The 18433-nt window shown below is 51.7% G+C and overlaps 1 protein-coding gene across 3 annotated transcripts in view; it reads right to left on the bottom strand.

Moving 5' to 3' along the window:
- Positions 1–15583, bottom strand: part of Zmiz1 (zinc finger MIZ-type containing 1) — a 93555-nt gene extending 77972 nt beyond the window's left edge. For all 3 annotated transcript variants that reach the window (XM_032919115.1, XM_032919117.1, XM_032919116.1), the window contains exons 1-3: positions 15452–15583; positions 11242–11355; positions 5814–5919 (exon numbers count right to left, since the gene is read on the bottom strand). In XM_032919115.1, the coding sequence (XP_032775006.1) occupies positions 5814–5919; positions 11242–11355; positions 15452–15511 (280 nt within the window). In that variant the 5' untranslated portion in view covers positions 15512–15583. The remainder of the gene's footprint in view (positions 1–5813; positions 5920–11241; positions 11356–15451) is intronic.
- Between the last annotated feature and the right edge of the window lie 2850 nt (positions 15584–18433).

Here is an 18433-nt window from a genome sequence, read left to right as displayed (position 1 = left end):
TGCTCTGTTGGGGTGGGCAGAGGCAGAGAGGGTGGAGAAAGGCTATGGGGGAAGGGTGAAGGTAGAGACAGCAGCCTTGACTCTATGAGAGACCAGAAGCACTGCCCACCATGGAGGTATCTCAGTCACCATGCAGCTAGGTAGGTACAAGAAGGCTTGCTTGCCAAGACAATGGGACACTGGTGTATGACCTGCATTCCCTGGTATAAGGAGTCCTAGCTGGTAGAAGTTGAAATGACCTGATTGGTTTAGGGTGCCTGCATCCCATCCCATGGCTGCCTCAGAAGCTACTGTAGAAGCTACCCCATCCCAGCCCCTATCCCTGAACTGAGAGCTCTAGAGTGGGACCCAGTGTCTCATAAGAGCTTCTTCCACAGATCACAGGCAGAGAGAGGCAAGGCACGTCTCAATGCCTCCACTATGACCAGCTGACATCTGACGGGCACATGACTCATCAGGGAAAACAGAGCAGGCATGCATCTGGGGACTTAAAGCCCAGCAAGCTACATTGTTTCTACCCTGGTTTAGGGACTTGGGCTTCTGTGCTGGAAGGTGTGCTTAGTACAGAAGTCAGAGGTCGGACAGAGGCATGTCCACAGTGTCAGGCTCAGGGGTAAGACAGTAGGTAGTACGTTAGGCACATACATCACTTGTTCCCAAGGGGGAGCCCATTAGACCGTATCCATCTTGGGAATGCAGACCCAAGGTTTCCATCCAAAGGAAGCAAAACATTTGTGTGATGGTGCTGTCCCACAAAGAGCAAATGCATGCAGCTAGCAGGCATGTCCTAAAGCCACCCAGCAGTGCAGCGTTCCCATCATGCTCTGGGCAGCCTGGCTGTGCTCTGATTGGCAAACACCCTCTGCCTCTCTGATTATTCTTCTGCCTTCTATAGTCCCTTCTCCAAAAGCTTGCTGGTGCCTGCTAGGGTGGCCCCGGGTCTTCTTGATGCCTCCTACACTAGGTGGCTGTACCAGGGAGAAAAAAAGAAGACCAAAAGTAGCAGCTAGCACCCACACCCATGTCGCGGCCCCACTCTGGCTTGGGGCACATCTTCCTTCCTTTCCTTTGGTCCCTGGCTGCTTATCTTCTGGGCTCTGACATTCTCTATTCTGTTATTTCAAGCCGTGCTGGCTCCTCAGAGGGTCAGCTGAGGCTACATAGATCTATTCAGGCATAAACACCAGCGGAGGCCTGCAGACGAGTCTTGGGTACCCTCGGACATGGCGACTGCCTGGTACTCGCTCCCATGTAGGCTGAGCAGAAGGCCAAACCACTCAGCGCCCAAAAGACTGACATTTCGGCACAGCCTGCCAAGTTACTCTGGGCTGGCATTCGGTGGTGGAGGGGGCTGGTGGGCATTAGCCTTGGAGGAGTCTGGGATGTGTCAGGTGCTGGGGGCTGGGCAGGTGACCTTCTATGCTAGGAAGGGGTGGGGGTGTGTGGGAGGGTGCAGCTGTCCCCTCAGGAGCCTCGAGATGAGGATGCGAGTGCCTGTCAAGACGCTGCTCCTGCTCCCGTGTGCGCAGAGGCTAAAGGCTGAAGCAGAACAAAGGGTTGGGGGCTGGGCATCAGAGGGCCCCACGTGGAGGCGGCTGCCTGGGCTGCTTGCTGTAGTGTCTGGGCTCTGCTCAGCTCTGCATTCCGTCTCTGTCTCTCTCATGTTCGCACCACACAGGGCTGCCCCCAGGCCTGAGTCTGCTCACAGTCACCACCTTGCTCACGGCCCCAGCCACGCATGCAGCCCAACTCTCTGGCAGCGTTCTTGACAAAGCGTCTCTCCTCACAGCATGATCTCATTGCACAGCCTTCTCAGGCCCCAGCCAGGCCTCCTGACAGGAGAGACAGACAGCAGAAAGGTGGGAGAGGCGCCCATAGATGCAGCCAGTAGCACGCACACACACTGCACAGCCATTCAGTTACAGTCATATACTACCCCCAGAGCCCACGCACAGCTGTGCACACCCTTAGGTCTACATGCACTGAACCCCTCCACTATCACAGAAGGACTCATCAGATACATGTGTAAACACTCAACACAGCCAGACATACCAGGCATAAGCATACATGAGCATTCAAGCACTCAGACAGACAGACAGACAATGCACACACGCGTGATATATAGCCACACACAGAGAGATGCAGACCATGTACACACTCACACAGCTAGAAACTCCAGGCATGAATACACAGGGAGATGGCCTTGAACATGCTTACAGCACTACATGCTCACAATGCACACATGCGTGATGAATAGTCACACAACACATATACTTCACATAAAGACGCACACCCATGCACAGCCATACACATGTACAGCCAGTGTGGGGTTAAAGTCTGAGAGGCAAGGAAGCTCAGGAAGGCATAGAAAGTCAAGGATAGATATGGTCAAGAATACAGAGGAAGGGACAGCCAGCAGAGGCCCTTGGGGACAGAGACACTGCACAGCAAGCTAGACAAAGTGGAGCCTAGGCAAGTGGGGAAGACAGGGGGGAGGGCAGCTGGGAGCCATAGGCTCTGAGCACAGAGTTCCAGAACTAAGGCCTCTTGGGAGACTAGGAGAGTCATGTGTACCCAAAGGGCAGGTCACATCTGGTCACCTTATCCACAGAGCTAAGGGGAGAGATTTTGCCTTTTGGGCTGAAGAGAGAGGTCAGACGTGTTAGAGACAGACACATGGAGAATGATGGCTGGAAATTGGCATGTGCTGGTGTCCACTATGTCGAGTACCACCTGGGAATCTTTCTTAGCCCATATTGAGAGAGCCCTCTGAGTTCCCAGAGGCAGCTATGCAACAGGGGACTACAGCTCTGAGCCAGGCGAGATGGCTGAGAGATCAGCCTTATGCCCATCAAGCCCCTCATCCCTTGAAAGAAACCAGTTGTTGAGCTCTCCTGAGACTGGCCTCCAGCCTCTCAAACAGGGGTGCCCTTACTTCTCGAAGGCACACCTAGGAAACGTGGTGAGTCAGAGCTGTAGGTTCTGACAGGTCTGACTCCTAATGAGGGAATAGTCCACGTCTGCCAAGGCACAGGCGCTGCATTACCAGGCGGCAAAGGAGTACACAGACACAGCAATGCATGGATGGACGTCTTGCCTTAGGCCCAACACGGGAAGGGGTGCTGTGAACTGTGACCCTGCCTTGCTGCTACGCAGACAGAGGGGAGGACAAATCTGTGTTTCAGAATCGATGCTGAAACGGCACTTGGAAAGGACAGCATCCTGCTGCTGTGCATAGGGAAAGAATGCTTGGATCCTAGACAAGGAGAACAAAGACCTCCTGGCTTAGGATCTGACCAGATCTGGAGTCAGCTGTGACAGAGTAGGCAAAGCCCTCAGAGGAGGCTGGAGTCCTAGTCCCAGCTGGATTGTTTGTGAGGTGTGTGACCACAGACGAGCCACGAGACCTCCGAACTTCAGGGCCCTCATCCATAAATGTAGATAATATTCTGTGTCTCACAAAGCTGAGCTTTACAGCACTTTATAGACTATTGCCTGAGCCATTAGGAGAGGGGTTTAAGAGACCCAGAAGTCAGGTCTCACAGGGCATGAGGCCTCCCCCTGTACCAAGGAATGCTTTTCTGGCTTTCAGGAATGCTCATTGGCCTTGTCTCTCTTTGCCTACATAACTCTTCTTAACTTTGTTTGTCTGTCTGTCTGTCTGTCTGTCTGTCTATCTACCTACCTACCTACCTTCCTACCTACCTACCTATCTATCTGCATGGGGGAGATCTATCTATCTACCTACCTACCTACCTACCTACCTACCTACCTACCTACCTACCTACCTACCTATGTGCATGGGGGAGATAGAACCCAGGGTCTCATACATACTCGGTGCCCTGGTTAGTTTTCTGTCAAGTTGACATAGGTAGGATCATCTGGGAAGACACAACTGCACTTGAGAATATGCCTTTACCATATTGGCCTCTGGCAAGTCTGTGGACATTTTCCTGATTGATGAGGGAAGGCCCAGGTCACTGTGGGTGGTGCCATCCCCAGGCAGGTGGTCCTGGATTGCATAAAAAAATGACCTGAGCAAGCCCTGAGAAGCAAGCCAATAGTAGCATTACTCCATGGCCGTTGCTTCAGTTCCTGACTCCAGGCTCCTGCCTTGAGTTCCTGCCCTGACTCTCTTTCCTGATGGCATAGGGTTATCTGTAGGTGGAAATAAATCCTTTACTCTTCACATTGCTTTTGATCACGGCAGTTTGTCACAGCAATGAAAAGCAGCAAAGACACTAGACAAGCATCTTACCACTGTGCCTTGCCCCAGTGGTCTCCTCAGAGACATGATACTGGCCCCTGTGTCCACACTGATCGCTGGCCCATGCAATTTGCTCCTTGTGCTAGCAGAGATGGGATGTCACAGCTTGGGATTCTAGCCATCTTCCCATTTCCTTCAGGACAGAGAACACCACCTCTAAGACAGGGCCTACATGATTCAGCTGCCATTGGCTTCACCAGCCTCCCTCTGGCTCTGTACTCTTGCCTCTAGGTTTCAGAACTACTGTCCTTTATTTACTTCTTGACACAAAGCCCTGTCCTCTTCCCACTCAAGGACCTTTGCACAGAATGTTCCTTTCACCTGTGAGGCTGTTGTCACATATTCAACTCTTTCTCAACTTGGGGAAGCTTCTCTTGACCCAGTGTGATCTGTGTCTTTCCACCTTCCCCTGCACTCTTCCTTCATAGCACTTAGAACAGCCTGAACCTGCAGACACTTCAACATCCGTGTACATCTGCATGTGCATGCACATGCACTCCCACACATTATAGCCATCTGTCCACTTCCTCTGAACCCATGAGGAGTGTTAGTAACATCCTGACCCCACATCCGGCGCTTTACGAGTTTCTAGAACTTACCATGACCCCTGAAAGGCAAGATTCACTCTATCACCCCTTCTTTCACAAGGAGGTCACAATGAGGCCTCCAGATCATATGCTCAGCAAGGGCACCCCAGACAGTCGGTTGTCTGTGTTGTTAAAAATCCAAATGTATCCTCTGTCTATGCACATTTATGGGGCTGGTGGCAGGTGCAAACGTGGGTCATTAAGAAAGCAAACAAACAAAAAATTGAGATGGGGTTCCACCTTTTTTGCCCAGGTTGCCCCCAAATTCCAGTAACTATGTGTTTCCCCCTAAAGCAGAATGCAGGCCAGCACCTTCCCAGACCTCTGTAAAAATGGACTCAGGAGCCCCATGCTGTGGCCAAGTTTCAATAGACAATGTTTTGCAGAAAGCGTTTTTTTAGAAATGCTAGATTGACAGGTTCGTTTTTTGTTTTTTCTTTAAGTGGGCTTTGAATGAATGAGTGAATGAATGAGTGAATGAATGAGTGAATGAATGAGTGAATGAATGAATGAATGAGTGAATGAATGAGTGAATGAATGAGTGAATGAGTGAATGAATGAATGAGTGAATGTGTAAGGATTACTGTGCATGCTAACTCTGCAGTACAGACCTGGCTACATACAACTCCCTGACCAGGAGAATCTCTTCTGCTTCCCTAAACCTCAGTGTCCTCACTGGTGCAACTGGATAGATAACAAGGCATATGCCAAACGCCCACAGCAATGCTGACATGAGAAGATGCTTGACCTGCCTTCAGTCTGGTGCCTATGCTGGGGTGAAGCAAATGTGAGAGTGCTGCCCCTCTGCTGGGAGACACACAGGGCTGAACCCAATCTGTAAGCCCTAGGGCTGATGGCTCAGCCACTGGTCCTCAGAGGCTTGCACCACCCCTAGACAGACTGAGGCTCTTCCCACCTTCTGCTTCCAACTGTCGAGCCCCAGACAAACAGGTACTTACCAGCAGACTTGGGGGTGAACTTGTCTCGATTTGCAGCACACACGGCCAAGAGTCTGTAGCCCAGGTCCAGGTCAAACCCTTGCTGGGCAGCCACACGGCTGACAACCTGACAGCAGGGAAAGAGGAAATCCAGGGTGAGTTACCGCTCCCTCAGATCTCTGAGCCTGAGTAGGCAGACATACCCATAACATCAATGAAGCAGGTGAAGGCACCAGGCTACGGCAGGGGCCAAAGGCCAGATAGAGTTAGGGCTCTAGTAGGCCCTTTTAATGGCTTGAATAATAACCTTCTAGCTAGCCATTAGCTTGAGATGCAATACCACCTTCGATAGAGTAGCCCCAGCTAGGTGTTCTGCATCACCCCAGAGCTGCTCACCTTACCTCCCAAGTCCTAGCCCCAGGATGCTTCTCTTCCCTCAGCCTCCCCCAACATGTCTGGGCTTCTGCTCATACCCCTGCAGGCACTCACCCTCTGCTGCCCCCAGGCATCAGCACATTTTGGGGTATCTCTTAGAGATATCCTGCAGCCCCTACTATCCTGCATCAACAGCTGTATTCTGAGAACCAGAGACTTGGGATTTGCTGCTCTTCTGATAGTTCACAGGCAGAGTCACCTACAGTATGTCAAGGGCTCCTGGGCCAGGTGGACACGTGGTTCTGTAGGTCATCACACCTCAGCCTATAGATGCAGAACCCTGTATTCTGAGGCCCAGTCTGGGATCTGATTCAGCACTAAGCCCTTAGAGTAAGTCCCTGTGAGAGATGGATGCCTTATTGGGGTGCTGTGTGGAGCTGGGGTGCCCCAAGGACCAAAGAGAGGCCCTGGAGTCTCCCGCACCTGACTCTGTCCCAAGAAGACCTATCCCTAGGTGACCTGATGCTTCTGTACTTCTGTACTCTGAACTCTGTTAATGAGACAATGCTTCCTTGTTAAAGAGGAAGGAGCTTGGAAAATGCACTCATACAGGAGAGTAGCTGGGGAGGCCATGGCTGGGTGGGAAGAAGGTTCCCAGCTACTGAGAAAGGGAGGCTGAGTCCTCAAGTCTCTGGGGTCTGCCCTACTTGGAGGGGCCTCAGGCTGCAGTGGGTTTAGCTTGGCACCACACTTGGGGTGGGAGAAGGCTCACCACAAGGGCTCTATGGCTGAAAGGGAGGACCCTTTCAACCATGCCTGTGAGGCCAGCTCTCCTTTCCCCTTTCCCCCATCCCACTCTCTCTTTCTTTGGAAGGTTATCACTGTGTAGCCCAGTCTGGCTTCCAACTTGTGATCCTCCCGAGTGCTGAGATTGCAAATGTACCACCCACCATGCCTGGCTCCATCTCCTCTTTTAAACTGAAGGGACACAGAAGTTCAGAGAGGGGGCAACAGAATCTGGAAGGAGACAGGAGAGAGCCCTTTCCCAGTACCTGCCAGACCAGAGCTCTGGACCCTCTGTGGTCCTGGAGAAGCCCTGCAGGCCCAAAGCCAGCTAGGATTAGTTAGGAAGCAGCTAATTTTACTTTGGGATGTTTGCTTGGTTTCTGATGCCCCCTGGGCTCCCTGGCTCTATGTCCCTGAGTCTTTAGCCCTGTGGCGTGGAGCTTCCTTACTGTCTGCCTTAGCCTAGATCCCTAACACAATCTGGCCTGTGGAGGTTTTCAAGTTTCCAGTCAGGGGCTCTGGAGGGTGGGGTAGATTCTGGACTCTCTGAGCTGCAGCTTAGATGTTGCCTTCTGTGCCTTCCGTTTCTGGCCCAACAGCCTAGGGGGCATTGTGGAGTTCCATCATGGATAACTTTGTTTGGACTGGTACAGTGTTAAAGTTTATGCTGGGGAACACTTGTCAATAGTAGTATCCTGAGAACTTGGTTCCCAGGGGACAAGAGTGGGGGAGAGAGAGAGAGAGAGAGAGAGAGAGAGAGAGAGAGAGAGAGAGAGAGAGAGAGAGAGAGAGTTTTTCCAGGTAGTCTGGACAACAAAGAGTTAAAGCCATAGCTTTCCACCTCTGGGGAGGCCTTGGGTCAGGGAAGCAAGGCAAAGGTTTTGTGCCTGGTCTGATACTGGCCAGTCTTGTTGCTCTGGTTTTGAAAACCAATTCTAGCTGAGTTGAGCAAGAGAGGCCTGGGGTCATGAGGAAGGACTTCAGGCCAGAGAAACACTGGGTCTGCTGTGGCCAAGTCTGGCACGCTTTGGGCTCAAGTTGTCTTTTGTTGTTGAAAGAAAGGGTTTTGCTGGAGACCATACGGCAAAGGTATGGCAGAGCAAGCAAGCCGGGACCTGTGACACTAAAAATCCTCACATGCAGCTTAGCTCCTGGCTGAGTCTGAGTCCCCAAGAAGGTCTCATAAGGTAGGGCCCATTTGGCCATTGGTAAGGCATATTGGTAAGCTGGGCAGATTATATCTTAGAGCGACCTGTAGTAGTCCTGTGGTTGGCCTAAACTGGATACAAGCTAGAAACCAGCTCACCTAAGGCTGTCCTTCTGCTAGCTCTGGCTGCCAGGTCAGTAGCCAGAGCTAGAGAGGGGCACCTGGTAGGGTGTTCAGTTTTAATACTTCAACAGGTGAAAAGATCCTAGAGACAAGACTTGCCTACAGGATCACAGCAGGGTCCTGCTGTGGCAGCTGCTTCTCTGAAGTTAGGCATAAATCTGGGGTCTGCAAGTGCCCCTTGACAGTAATCTTACTTTGCTCGAGTGACTACCTACTTCCTGGGCCTCAGCTCCTTTACCTGTGAAATGGGTACAAATGTTCTTATGACTGGTGGATTGGAGTGAGTCCAGACAGGCCTCCAGGGATTGAGTTAGGTAGTGTGTGGCCCAGAGACTCACATTTGAAATGACTCTGAGCAGCTTAGACATTGGTGGCAAAACAAACAAACCAAACCAAAACAAAAAAATCTTAAAAATCAAAACCAAATCAACAACAACAAAAACACTCCGTGTCCATTTGTTCTCTGAAGCTGAGTGGTTTTTAATTTATATCCTCAAAGTAAGCCGATCTGGAGGAATTTGGAACTAGCTACCAGAGGTCACTGAGGGAACTGTGTCAACCTGCAGGCTTAGCTACCCCAGGCTAGGGAGGGACCCAAGTCTGCAGTCTGGTGTGCTGTGTCCTGGGGAGGGCTTAGCCTCCCTGCCCTGCATTGGTCTCTTCTTGCAGGAGGCACTGGGGTGATGGTAACTTCCTTCCCTGCCTACCTGGAAGGTTCTCTAGATACTGTGAAGATGGAGCCCCAAAAAACAGATTAGATGCTAAGGTCGACTTCTGTGACCTTCCCCTCTCTAGTTCCCTCCTACAGCTGGCTCTCCTGAGCTCGAAGGCCTGTGCAGCTGGGGCCGTGTTTGTGGGGGTTGGCAGAGGGTCTTTCGAGGGTTCCCTTTGGTTGGGAGGCAGACTGGAGGGCAAGGGTAAGCACGTGCTTTTTCGTGGGGAGGTGGTGAAGGGCCCCAGGGAACTGACACAGAACCTCTGTCCACCGTGTCCTCTGCCCGGAAAGACTCATCTCTGCTCAGGAACATCTCAGGGGGCCCTCCTGGGGGTGGGGTCCCTTCTGCAGGAAGCCCTGCATTGCTGCTGACTCCCAGGTCAGACCTCCCACTCAACAATACACCAAGCCCTGCCCTGCTGTTCATTCGCAGGACAGACCCCAACAACTACTCCTTCCTTGAGCACAGCTCTGTCTCCCACTTCTCTGCCACCAGACCCTGTCCCTTCCAGATGACACCCAGCTCCGTTCTCCTAGTCTGTGGGTTCTTCCCCGGGGAACAAGACCTTCCGAGTTCCTACTGTATTTCATGGCTATGGTGGTGGCGGCCCACAACAGGGACTTGGCAAACGTCCACTGAATGAGTAAATGAAGGGCAAAGCAAGGCAGGACTAGCCTCTGGTTCATCCAGGCTGGCCAGGGCCAATGTCTCCTCCCTCAGGTCCAGGATCTAGGCAGGGCCAAGCTTCATGCAGTATACTGGGGTAGCATATTAGTTTGTTTAGCAAAACACTGTGCATGGCCCCCAGCCTCTCTTCCCAGGAAACTGGGGTGGGAACCATGGCCTGGACAACATCTGGCCCTCTCTATGGGGCTTAGGCTGGCCCCAGATCCTACAAAGAGGATTAGGCAGTTGGGCGGAGAGGGGAGCTCGGGGGCTAAAGGATAAGGAAGACAGGGCCATTATGCAGGTGGCTTGAGTGAGACAGATGGGGTCAGCTTCTGACAGGCGAGCCCTGGGAGGCTCTGCGCCATGTTTTAGATGGATTAGAACATCCCCCTTTAGGTTCAGACAGGCCTCAGCTAGACACCAAGATGCTTGGTGGCATGGCAGTCAGTTCTGAGTCTTAGTGTCTTCCTCTGTGAAATGGGCAGCCTGAAGGACAGGTGGATTCTGGGAGGTGGCATGTGCCACAGGCATCTCGGCCTTTCTCAGAACCAGAGAGCTCAATGTGGCCACCATGTTTCCTCTTCTAAGCCAGAGCTAAGCTGGCCTCTTTGTCCCCCTCTTGTGTGGAGCTCCTCAGGAGACACCATTCCTGCTTGGCCATGTATCTCCTGCCTCCACTCCACACTCAGGACATGCAGGCTCCACACAGTGTGATCCACACTCCCTTCTGAGCCCACTACAGGCCTTCTGAGGGACTGTCCTAATGCAGACCACAGGGCTGGGGCACACTTAAAAGCTACAGAAGACTCTCCCAGGTGGGTCTTTCTAGCCTCGAGTTTGGGCAGGTTCAAGATCCTGCCTAGTCTGGATCCTAGAACCCTACCCAGTTCTCTGGACACCAAGGGCCTTGGTACATGTTGCTTTGTGGCCCAGGCATACTCTGGCTGTGGTCAGCAGCCTGGTAAGCTGGGCCAAATGTATGTGCTGTTTTGCATGACTAGCCTCGCCTCCCAGCTGGCAAAGACCCATAGCCCCTCTCGTCACTTGTTTCCTCAGTCATTTCTCCACATTGCTACCCCTTACTAAGAAATCAAGTTTAAGAAAGTTTTATTTATCTTGGGGTATCCAGGACTTGGCAGAGGGGGACCACACACGATAAATGAGGGATCAATCAAGATTTATTGTCCAGATGGATGAATGTAACAGGGGCTCTATACATGCTCTGGAGTTGACAGACAGACGACCAGAGTGGAGTTCAACAAATGCTCAGCAGATAAAGGAATAAAATGGCTGTGGAGAAGGAAGGCAGAGTCCTTCGAGCTCCCCTGCCTCTGAGGGAACACTGGTCCCCACAGTGTGCTTCTTACCAAGTGTGAGGAAGCTACACATCCCATGTAGACTGTCTCCATATCAGAGCTGGCAGTTGGGGTGTGTTCCCCTGCAGGGTCAGCTTGTAGCAATGGCAGCTGTTGCCCCAGCAACAGCTTTGGGGCCTGCAGAAAGGTATGTGGACAGGACTTCTGGTCCACGTCCACGCTTCCCAGGGTGCTGAGTGGGGGAGGTAAGGACTCACCGTCAGGCAGCCCATGAGGCTCTGCTCAAAGGGCCGCTGAAAGGCTCGAGGGTCTCCGCACCAATCCAGCAGCTCTGTAGCAGCATTGTGGAAGTTGGCGGGGTTCTGTAAGTGCTGTGGAGAAAAAGATACCGGCTTGAGGCTGCTAGAAGAGGCCAGGGAATGGAGGACCTCAGAACTAGCTAGAAAGGAGACACACAGAAAGGGGCAGAAGGCAGACTGGATTCTTCAGCTTTCTTAAACACTCTGCATGCAAAGCCTGGCCCACAGTGGTAGGATTAAGGCCAGCGACCCACTTCAAGGATGAGAATCAGGGCTAGTAAAGGCTAGAGCCATGAGACATCCAAGTGCTCTGTGGTTGCAGGTGGCTGGGGAGGGGTCCCAGAAAGGTTTTGGAAGGTGGTACCCAGTCTTTACACTTGAAACCAGCAGGCTTTGGAGGTGCCTTCCTAACAACCCACCCCCTCTCACCCTCTGTACTCCAGCTCAAGTCCTCCTTGTGTGTGTTGGGGGTGTGGGGGAGGACACACTGGGGAGGGGACTTGGTATACAGCATTTGGATCATCATGCCATCGATAGTACTGCATTTGGTTTGTGCTCTTAGCTTCCAAGCTCCTCCAACTCCTCAGGCCTAGATGATCTGGGCCCTTTTGGAGCCTCTTCCTCCTGCTTCACACATAGGAAGTCAGAATCCTGGGGCTTTCAGGGTTACTGGCTGCCAGTATGGAGAAATTGAAAAGATCTCACTTCATCCTTAACACTGACCCTTGGCTTCCTGGGTCCTTGTCATTTTGGCACTGGGACGAGGAGATAGAAAACCAGGGCCATGGGGCAAGTTAGAGTCACAGCTGTGATTTGGCCTAGTGGTAGGTATGACCCCAGAGGATATCATGTAGAAACCAGATGCATACACACAGGATGCTAGCAGCTCCAGGCCCCTTGGTATTGGAAGGACAGAAGGATCTCACTGGCCTAGACGGGCCCCGTAACTCAGGTGTAGCATGAGTCAATTCATCGTCAGGGCAGAGAGGGCCTTGGAACTGGGGTCAGGGCTCTGGGCTCGCTTTGCCTGTGCCCCTTATTAATCTAGGATGGTCCTTTCACTTCTCCCAGCCTCAGTCATCCATCTGCAAGATGGGGATGGGAGACTCCCACATGGTCATGGAAATTTTGGTTCCTTGTGCTTGTCAGAGTATGGTTCATGCAAGGAGATGCTTACAGTCAGAAGAAAGTGAGCTCTTCCACGGAGAAGAAGAGAAATAGAGCGAGAGGAAGGGCAAGTGAGCAGCAGCAGCCTGTGTCGTGGGGGTCGGACGACGATTAAACGAGACCAGGCAGAGCACCTGGCAGTTCCACACGTGGCTGCCCTTGACTCTGTTAGGGTTGGGTCTCAAGTTTCCCTGAGGTTCCCCACCTCCTCTGTAGGAGCCCAGCTTTGTGAGGCTCTCAGGCTTGGCTCTCTAAAGCTGCAGCTCCTCAGATCAGGAGGGACCGCTGAGTATGCCAGCCACACCCTTTGGGAGGATGGCTGCCTGGCCTCGCTTCTGCTTCTGGTGTTCACTTCTAAATCTGCCTTTCAGAGGCCCCAGGGAGCCCTGAGACTCTGACTGAGTGTTGCAGCTCAGCGGCTCCTTCTGGCTTGCGCTCCCCCTGACAACCAGGTGTTTCATTTATTTATGGGATGCTACAACCAATCGGCAGTGTCAGCAAGCTCCGTACGCTACTCTCAGGTGGCCATAGCAATGCTCTCTGGAGGTCTGAGCTCCTGAGTGGCCTCTGAGACTGATCCCCAAGCCTGCTTGTGTTCAGGCCCTATTTGAGCTAAAGCTGTCTGTACCTTGCTAGCCTCCTCTTCATTTACAGCTGGCTCATTATGGGATGCATCTCACCGAGGCGGTAAACAGTGACATCCTCTTAGTGCTGTTGCCTGGATCTCAGTGGCCTGTGCTTTCGCTGGTCTCCACCTCATTATGGCTTAAGCACATAGAGGTCGGGTTTTGATGACACACAAAGTGCACACCGGGCCCAAGCCCCACCTTGGCCACGGAGTCATGCAGCCCTGAGGACATTACTGAACTTCAGAGCTCTCAACTCTGAAATGGGGGTGCGGGGTGGGAGCACGTGAGCCTATGGCCAAGTGTAGAAGTGCGGGAGAAGCCTGCTACAGAGTGGGGACACATGGGGCTGCTGGCAACTGGAGCCTCCCATGCAGGGGCCTCACTTCTCTTATGAACCTCTAGACTCTAGAGTCTAGAAGACAGAAACAACTTCCTAGGCATGCCTGGCCCCTAGACTGGCACCGGGTAAGATCTGAAAGGAGTGATGGATGGGTATCCGATTATCTGAATGACAGCTCCTCAACTGAGGCCAGCCACCTGACCTCTTTACAAGGGGCCCCAGTGGCCTGGGGAGGATGAACATTTGGAATCATTTCTAGAGGTTCCAACTTGTGACTGGTACTAGACATCAGTGTCTCATTTCCCATAAGAAAGCCACCCCCTCTCCCTTCTCCACAATTCCTGAGGTGACTGGAGCTATACCCATGATTGCTAACTGTGTGGGCAGGAAGTGGGCACACCATCCGGGGCCGGCTCCCCGAGAGGTGATGGATTCATCTTATCAAGTCAACTGCCCACCAGTCCTTCTGTGGGATGATAAACAGATGGATGAATCATAGACACATTCATCTATCTATGTGTCTATCTATCCATCCAGAACAAATCCATCCATATATCTACCTGCCCATCTGCCCATTCATGCATTCATCACTTTATCTATCCCTTATCCATCCACTCATCCATCTGTCCATTCATCTAGAAGCCAATTTATCCAGCCAGCCACCCATTCATCCATCTACCCATCTATCATCTATACATACCTACTTATCTAACTCCCCAGCCGTATGTCCATCCACCCACTCACCCACCCTCCTCTGTACCTATCTGAAATACTAGGGCCCCACTCTAGATGGACAGAGCACAGTAGGACACAGTGGACTTTGAGATCCTCATGCCTCAGCTCAAGAGGGGAGCAGGATAGGTGAGGTTTCTGGGTGACCAGGAAGCCCCTGAACAGGATGTGCTGATGTTCTAAGGTTGCCTAGGGCCTGGGGAGCTTTCTGGGCACTATGAACTGACTCACAGTGCAGAGTTCTTCCTACGGCACCAAGAGGACCAGGCCTTGAGAATCACTTGCAAAGAGGAAGCCTTGGTTCTCCCAGCACCTAGAGGCAGCCAACCAAGGGAGCTGTAGAGAAGGGCTGTCTGGTGCTGGGGTATCTGATGCCAGGGACTGCAGGAGGCCATGAGGTGGCTGGGAAGGCTGTGCTGGAAGGATTAGGTGCTAAGAGTCCAAGGTTGTGAGGCCCAGGGTGGGAGGAGCTACAGCTTGTATCAGTCAGGGCCCACCCAGCAGACATATTTGGCACCCGTGTTTGTGAGCATTCACCTTTCTATTATGATAAAGTTGTGATACCTGAGACTCCATAGTCCTCAGCTGGAGGTTGTCCCAAAGGTAGAGAGAGCATCATTCTTAGTCATCTCTAGTGGGAGGTTGGAGCATCATTCCTGATCATGTCTGGGAGGTGTCTAGTGAGGGGTTCCCTATTTCCCAACAACCCGTGATGAGGGTGCTAGAGATTGCCACTGGGGTTCTGAGTGTGGACGAGCTGGGGAACTACCGCCCCCAACAGTGTAGGGTGAAGTTCTGAAGCAGTATTCCCTTTCTGTGCCTCAGTTTCCTTTTCTGTAAAGGTTCTCAGAAACTTTTCCTTTCTTGTAACTTTTTGACACAGGGCCTCATACATCTCATGCTGGCCCCAAATTCGCTGTGTAGCTGAAGATTTCCTGCAACTCCTGATCTTCCTGCTTGCATCTATCTAGGGCTTAGGTTCACAGAAGTGGGCCAACCATACCAGGCCTTTCCTGTTTACTGTTAGCAAAGCAGCTGGAGCAGGGGCCCAGAGAGCATAGGTCTGGGGAGGAGGTTGGTAGAAAGTAGATGATGGTGTTAGGTACCTCACTGCAACTCAAAGCATGGAAGCAGAACCCAGAGAAGACAAGACACTGTCCCAAAGTTGCACAGCAGGGAATGAGGTGCGGCTGGCATTCATATGTGTTTGGGTCTAGAGTTAGCTGACACCCAGGGACCATCCTGCTGCAAGACTTACTCCCTGCCTGTCCTGCCTACCCTGCCGGTTGGCCACACCTACCTGCTTGATGCACTGCAGACGGTCATTGGTCTGCTGGATGTGCCTGTCCATAGAATTCATTCTGGCCGTTCAGCTGGGTCCTACCCGAGAGCCATGAACGTGGCCCAGCCTGAGGAGAGAGGAAAGAGAGCGTCATTGAATGGGGTACACCTGACAACTTTGTGCAGCTTCTTGGCTACCCTCTGATTTGGCAGTCCTGCCCTAGAGGAGCCCTGGCTGCCCAAGCTTTATCTCACGAGGTTTCTAGAAAGAAAGTAAAAGTGGGGGCCATGCTTGTATTTATTTCCTCATCTGCATCCTGCCCCTTCTTTCACAGTCCTGGTACCTGTCAAATGTTAATACTCCAGACACCCACTTCTTTGTCTATCATTTCTTTATAATTTCAATGTTCACTGATGTCCTGGACAGTTTTATATCAACTTGACACAAGCTAAAGTCATTTGAGAGGTGGAAACCACAACTGAAAAAAAAAAAATTCCTCATAAGACCGGCTGTAGGGGGCAGGAGAGATGGCTCAGCAGTTAAAAGCACTGACTGCTCTTCTAGAGGAGCCGGGTTCATTTCCAGCACCCACACAGCAGCTCACAACTGTTAGTTCAAGATCTGACACCCTCACACAGACATACAGGCAGGCAGCGCACCAATGCACATAAAATAAAAATAAATACCTTAAAAAGAAAAAGATCGGATTTTAGCCTGTGGGGTATTGTGTTTTTTTTTTTTTTTTTAATTGGTGAGTGATAGGGACTCATTGTGGGTGGTGACATCCCTGAGCTGGTGGTCCTGGGTTCTATAAGAAAGCAGGCTGAGCAAGCCATGGGGAACAAGCCAGTAAGCAGCACCCTTCACTCTGTCTGCGTCAGCCCTCCCTCACAGTCCGCCCCCATTTGATTTCCTACCTTGGCTTCCCTTAACGGGTTGTGATTCAGTGTATGTAAGCTAAACAAACCCTTTCCTCCCCAAGTTGCTTTTGGTCATGGTGTTTCATCACAGCACAGTGACCTAACTACGACAATTGGTCCAGCCATTCCCACACCCCTACATCCATCCCCGCACTGTGAGTTTCCATCTATTCCATCCTGTGTTTCTGCTTGCCCGGGGACCCTGCTAGATCCCCAGTGCTGGGGCCAGCAGTACTTATGAAAAATGACATGAACTTCTTGGAACTCTTGGCATGTGTGCATGGTCGAAGCGTTTTGAAGGCTGAGGCAGGAGAATCATCAGTTTTGCTGAGACTCTGTTTCAAAAGAAAAAAGCCTACATTTACCCTAGGGTACCTACTAGGTGACAACGGGTTGAACCTTTCCTGCTAATGGTCAAGTGCTGATCCAGGCCCAGGGGACTGACAGATACTGCGATATTCCCACACTGCAGGTGAAGAAAGTGTGACTCCGTTTACAGTTGATCCTGTAAGAGCCAAGGCAGAATCCTGGCTTTCCTGTTCCAACCTATAGGACAGGTTCTGGGGAGTGCCTCTAGGGGGTCCTCACTGGAGGCTGGTAGGGGTGCAGAGCACCTTGGCACCTTTTAGGGTCCTTCAAGCAGAGTCTGTCTCCTCTCAGGTACGCTTGCAGAGAGCCTCAGCCAGCATTCCAGTGACAAAGGAAGGCCTCTGTGGTCAGAGATAAGCCATGGGGAAGGCAGAGACAAGGGGAGGCCCAGAGTAGAAGTGGGGCAATGGTATACCATCTGACAGGTTATCTTAGTTCTTGGAAATATTTGAGGGTGTGTAAATGATCATCCTACTCTAAATATGGGCAAATAATGGCTGGCAGGATTCCTGCAAAGTGTTTTCTAGGGCTGGAGAGATGGCTCGGTGGTTTAGAGCATTTGCTGTTCTTGCACAGGACCTGGGTTTGGTTCTTAACACCCAAGCGATGGCTCACAGCTATCTGTGACTCCAGTTTTATGGAATCTGACACCCTCTCCTGGCCTCTTCAGGTAAGAGACGTGCATGTGGTGTATATATATTTATATATTCAGTCAAACACGCATACACCTATGGTGCGTGCATGCCTGAGTGGGAGTGGGGGTGGCTAAGACAAGGATAGTGAGTCAAAGTAACCCAGAAAGTCAAGTGTGGATCACCTTAGTAACTGTCTGGGGACCCTGTAAGGAAGCACAAAGAAACTGGGCTTGGAATAACCAGCACCCAGCTCAGAGGCTGTAACCAACTAGGAAAGACCTCCAAGGCCATACCAGCCAGCAGGGGGGGCACTCTAGACAAACTACAGCACTCTGAGGGCCAGACGCAGACACTGCAGACTCTCTGGGCATCTCTTCCTTCCCATCACTCTAAAAGCTCAGAGGTGTCCTGAGCTCTAAAAGCCAGGAGGGCCCTGTGCAGTCATCTCTGGATTCAAAGCTTTGTTTTCCCCATGGATGGGAGACAAGAGTCCCCTGTGGCTTCACCAAGTTCTGTCTCCAAGGAGGATCTTCCAGGAGGGCCATGCCATTCAGGACCAGGAATCCATAACTTCAGTAGCCTAAGGATGCTCTGCCCACCCACGGAAGCTTCTAGCAAGTATGAGGAGCTTGCACATCCCTGGTCAGGAACTTTAGGGTCCCAAGGCTGCTTTTCCCTTATGAGTGCTGTCAGGACCCCAGATCTTACTTCAGGAGGCAAATAGCAAAGAGACAGAAAGTACCATGCTAGATCAGGCTAGCCTCCACAGGGTCTCTGGATTCAAAGATCCACAGGATACCAGCGGGCAAGGTTGTTCCCAACCTGACAGTCCGTTTGATTTTGTTTTGGGGAATCCCAAAACCCATAATGATTTTTGTCCAAGATGACAGGTCCATCTTATGGAATCAAGGCGTGGCCCAGCTGGGCTTCCAACACTTGTGAGACTCATAGGACATCAGAGAGATAACTGTCTGGAGACATTACAGATCATCACAGGGTCCCTGCCCCCCAATGCAGTTTTATTGCACTTCAGACTGGTCTCAAACTCATGGGGAATCCTGCCTCAACTCTTTAGT

This window comes from Rattus rattus, chromosome 13 (assembly GCF_011064425.1).
Source record: "Rattus rattus isolate New Zealand chromosome 13, Rrattus_CSIRO_v1, whole genome shotgun sequence".
NCBI lineage: Eukaryota > Metazoa > Chordata > Mammalia > Rodentia > Muridae > Rattus > Rattus rattus.
The sequence above is the reverse complement of the archived record's forward strand: the minus strand, read 5'-3'. Positions and strand labels throughout refer to the sequence as shown.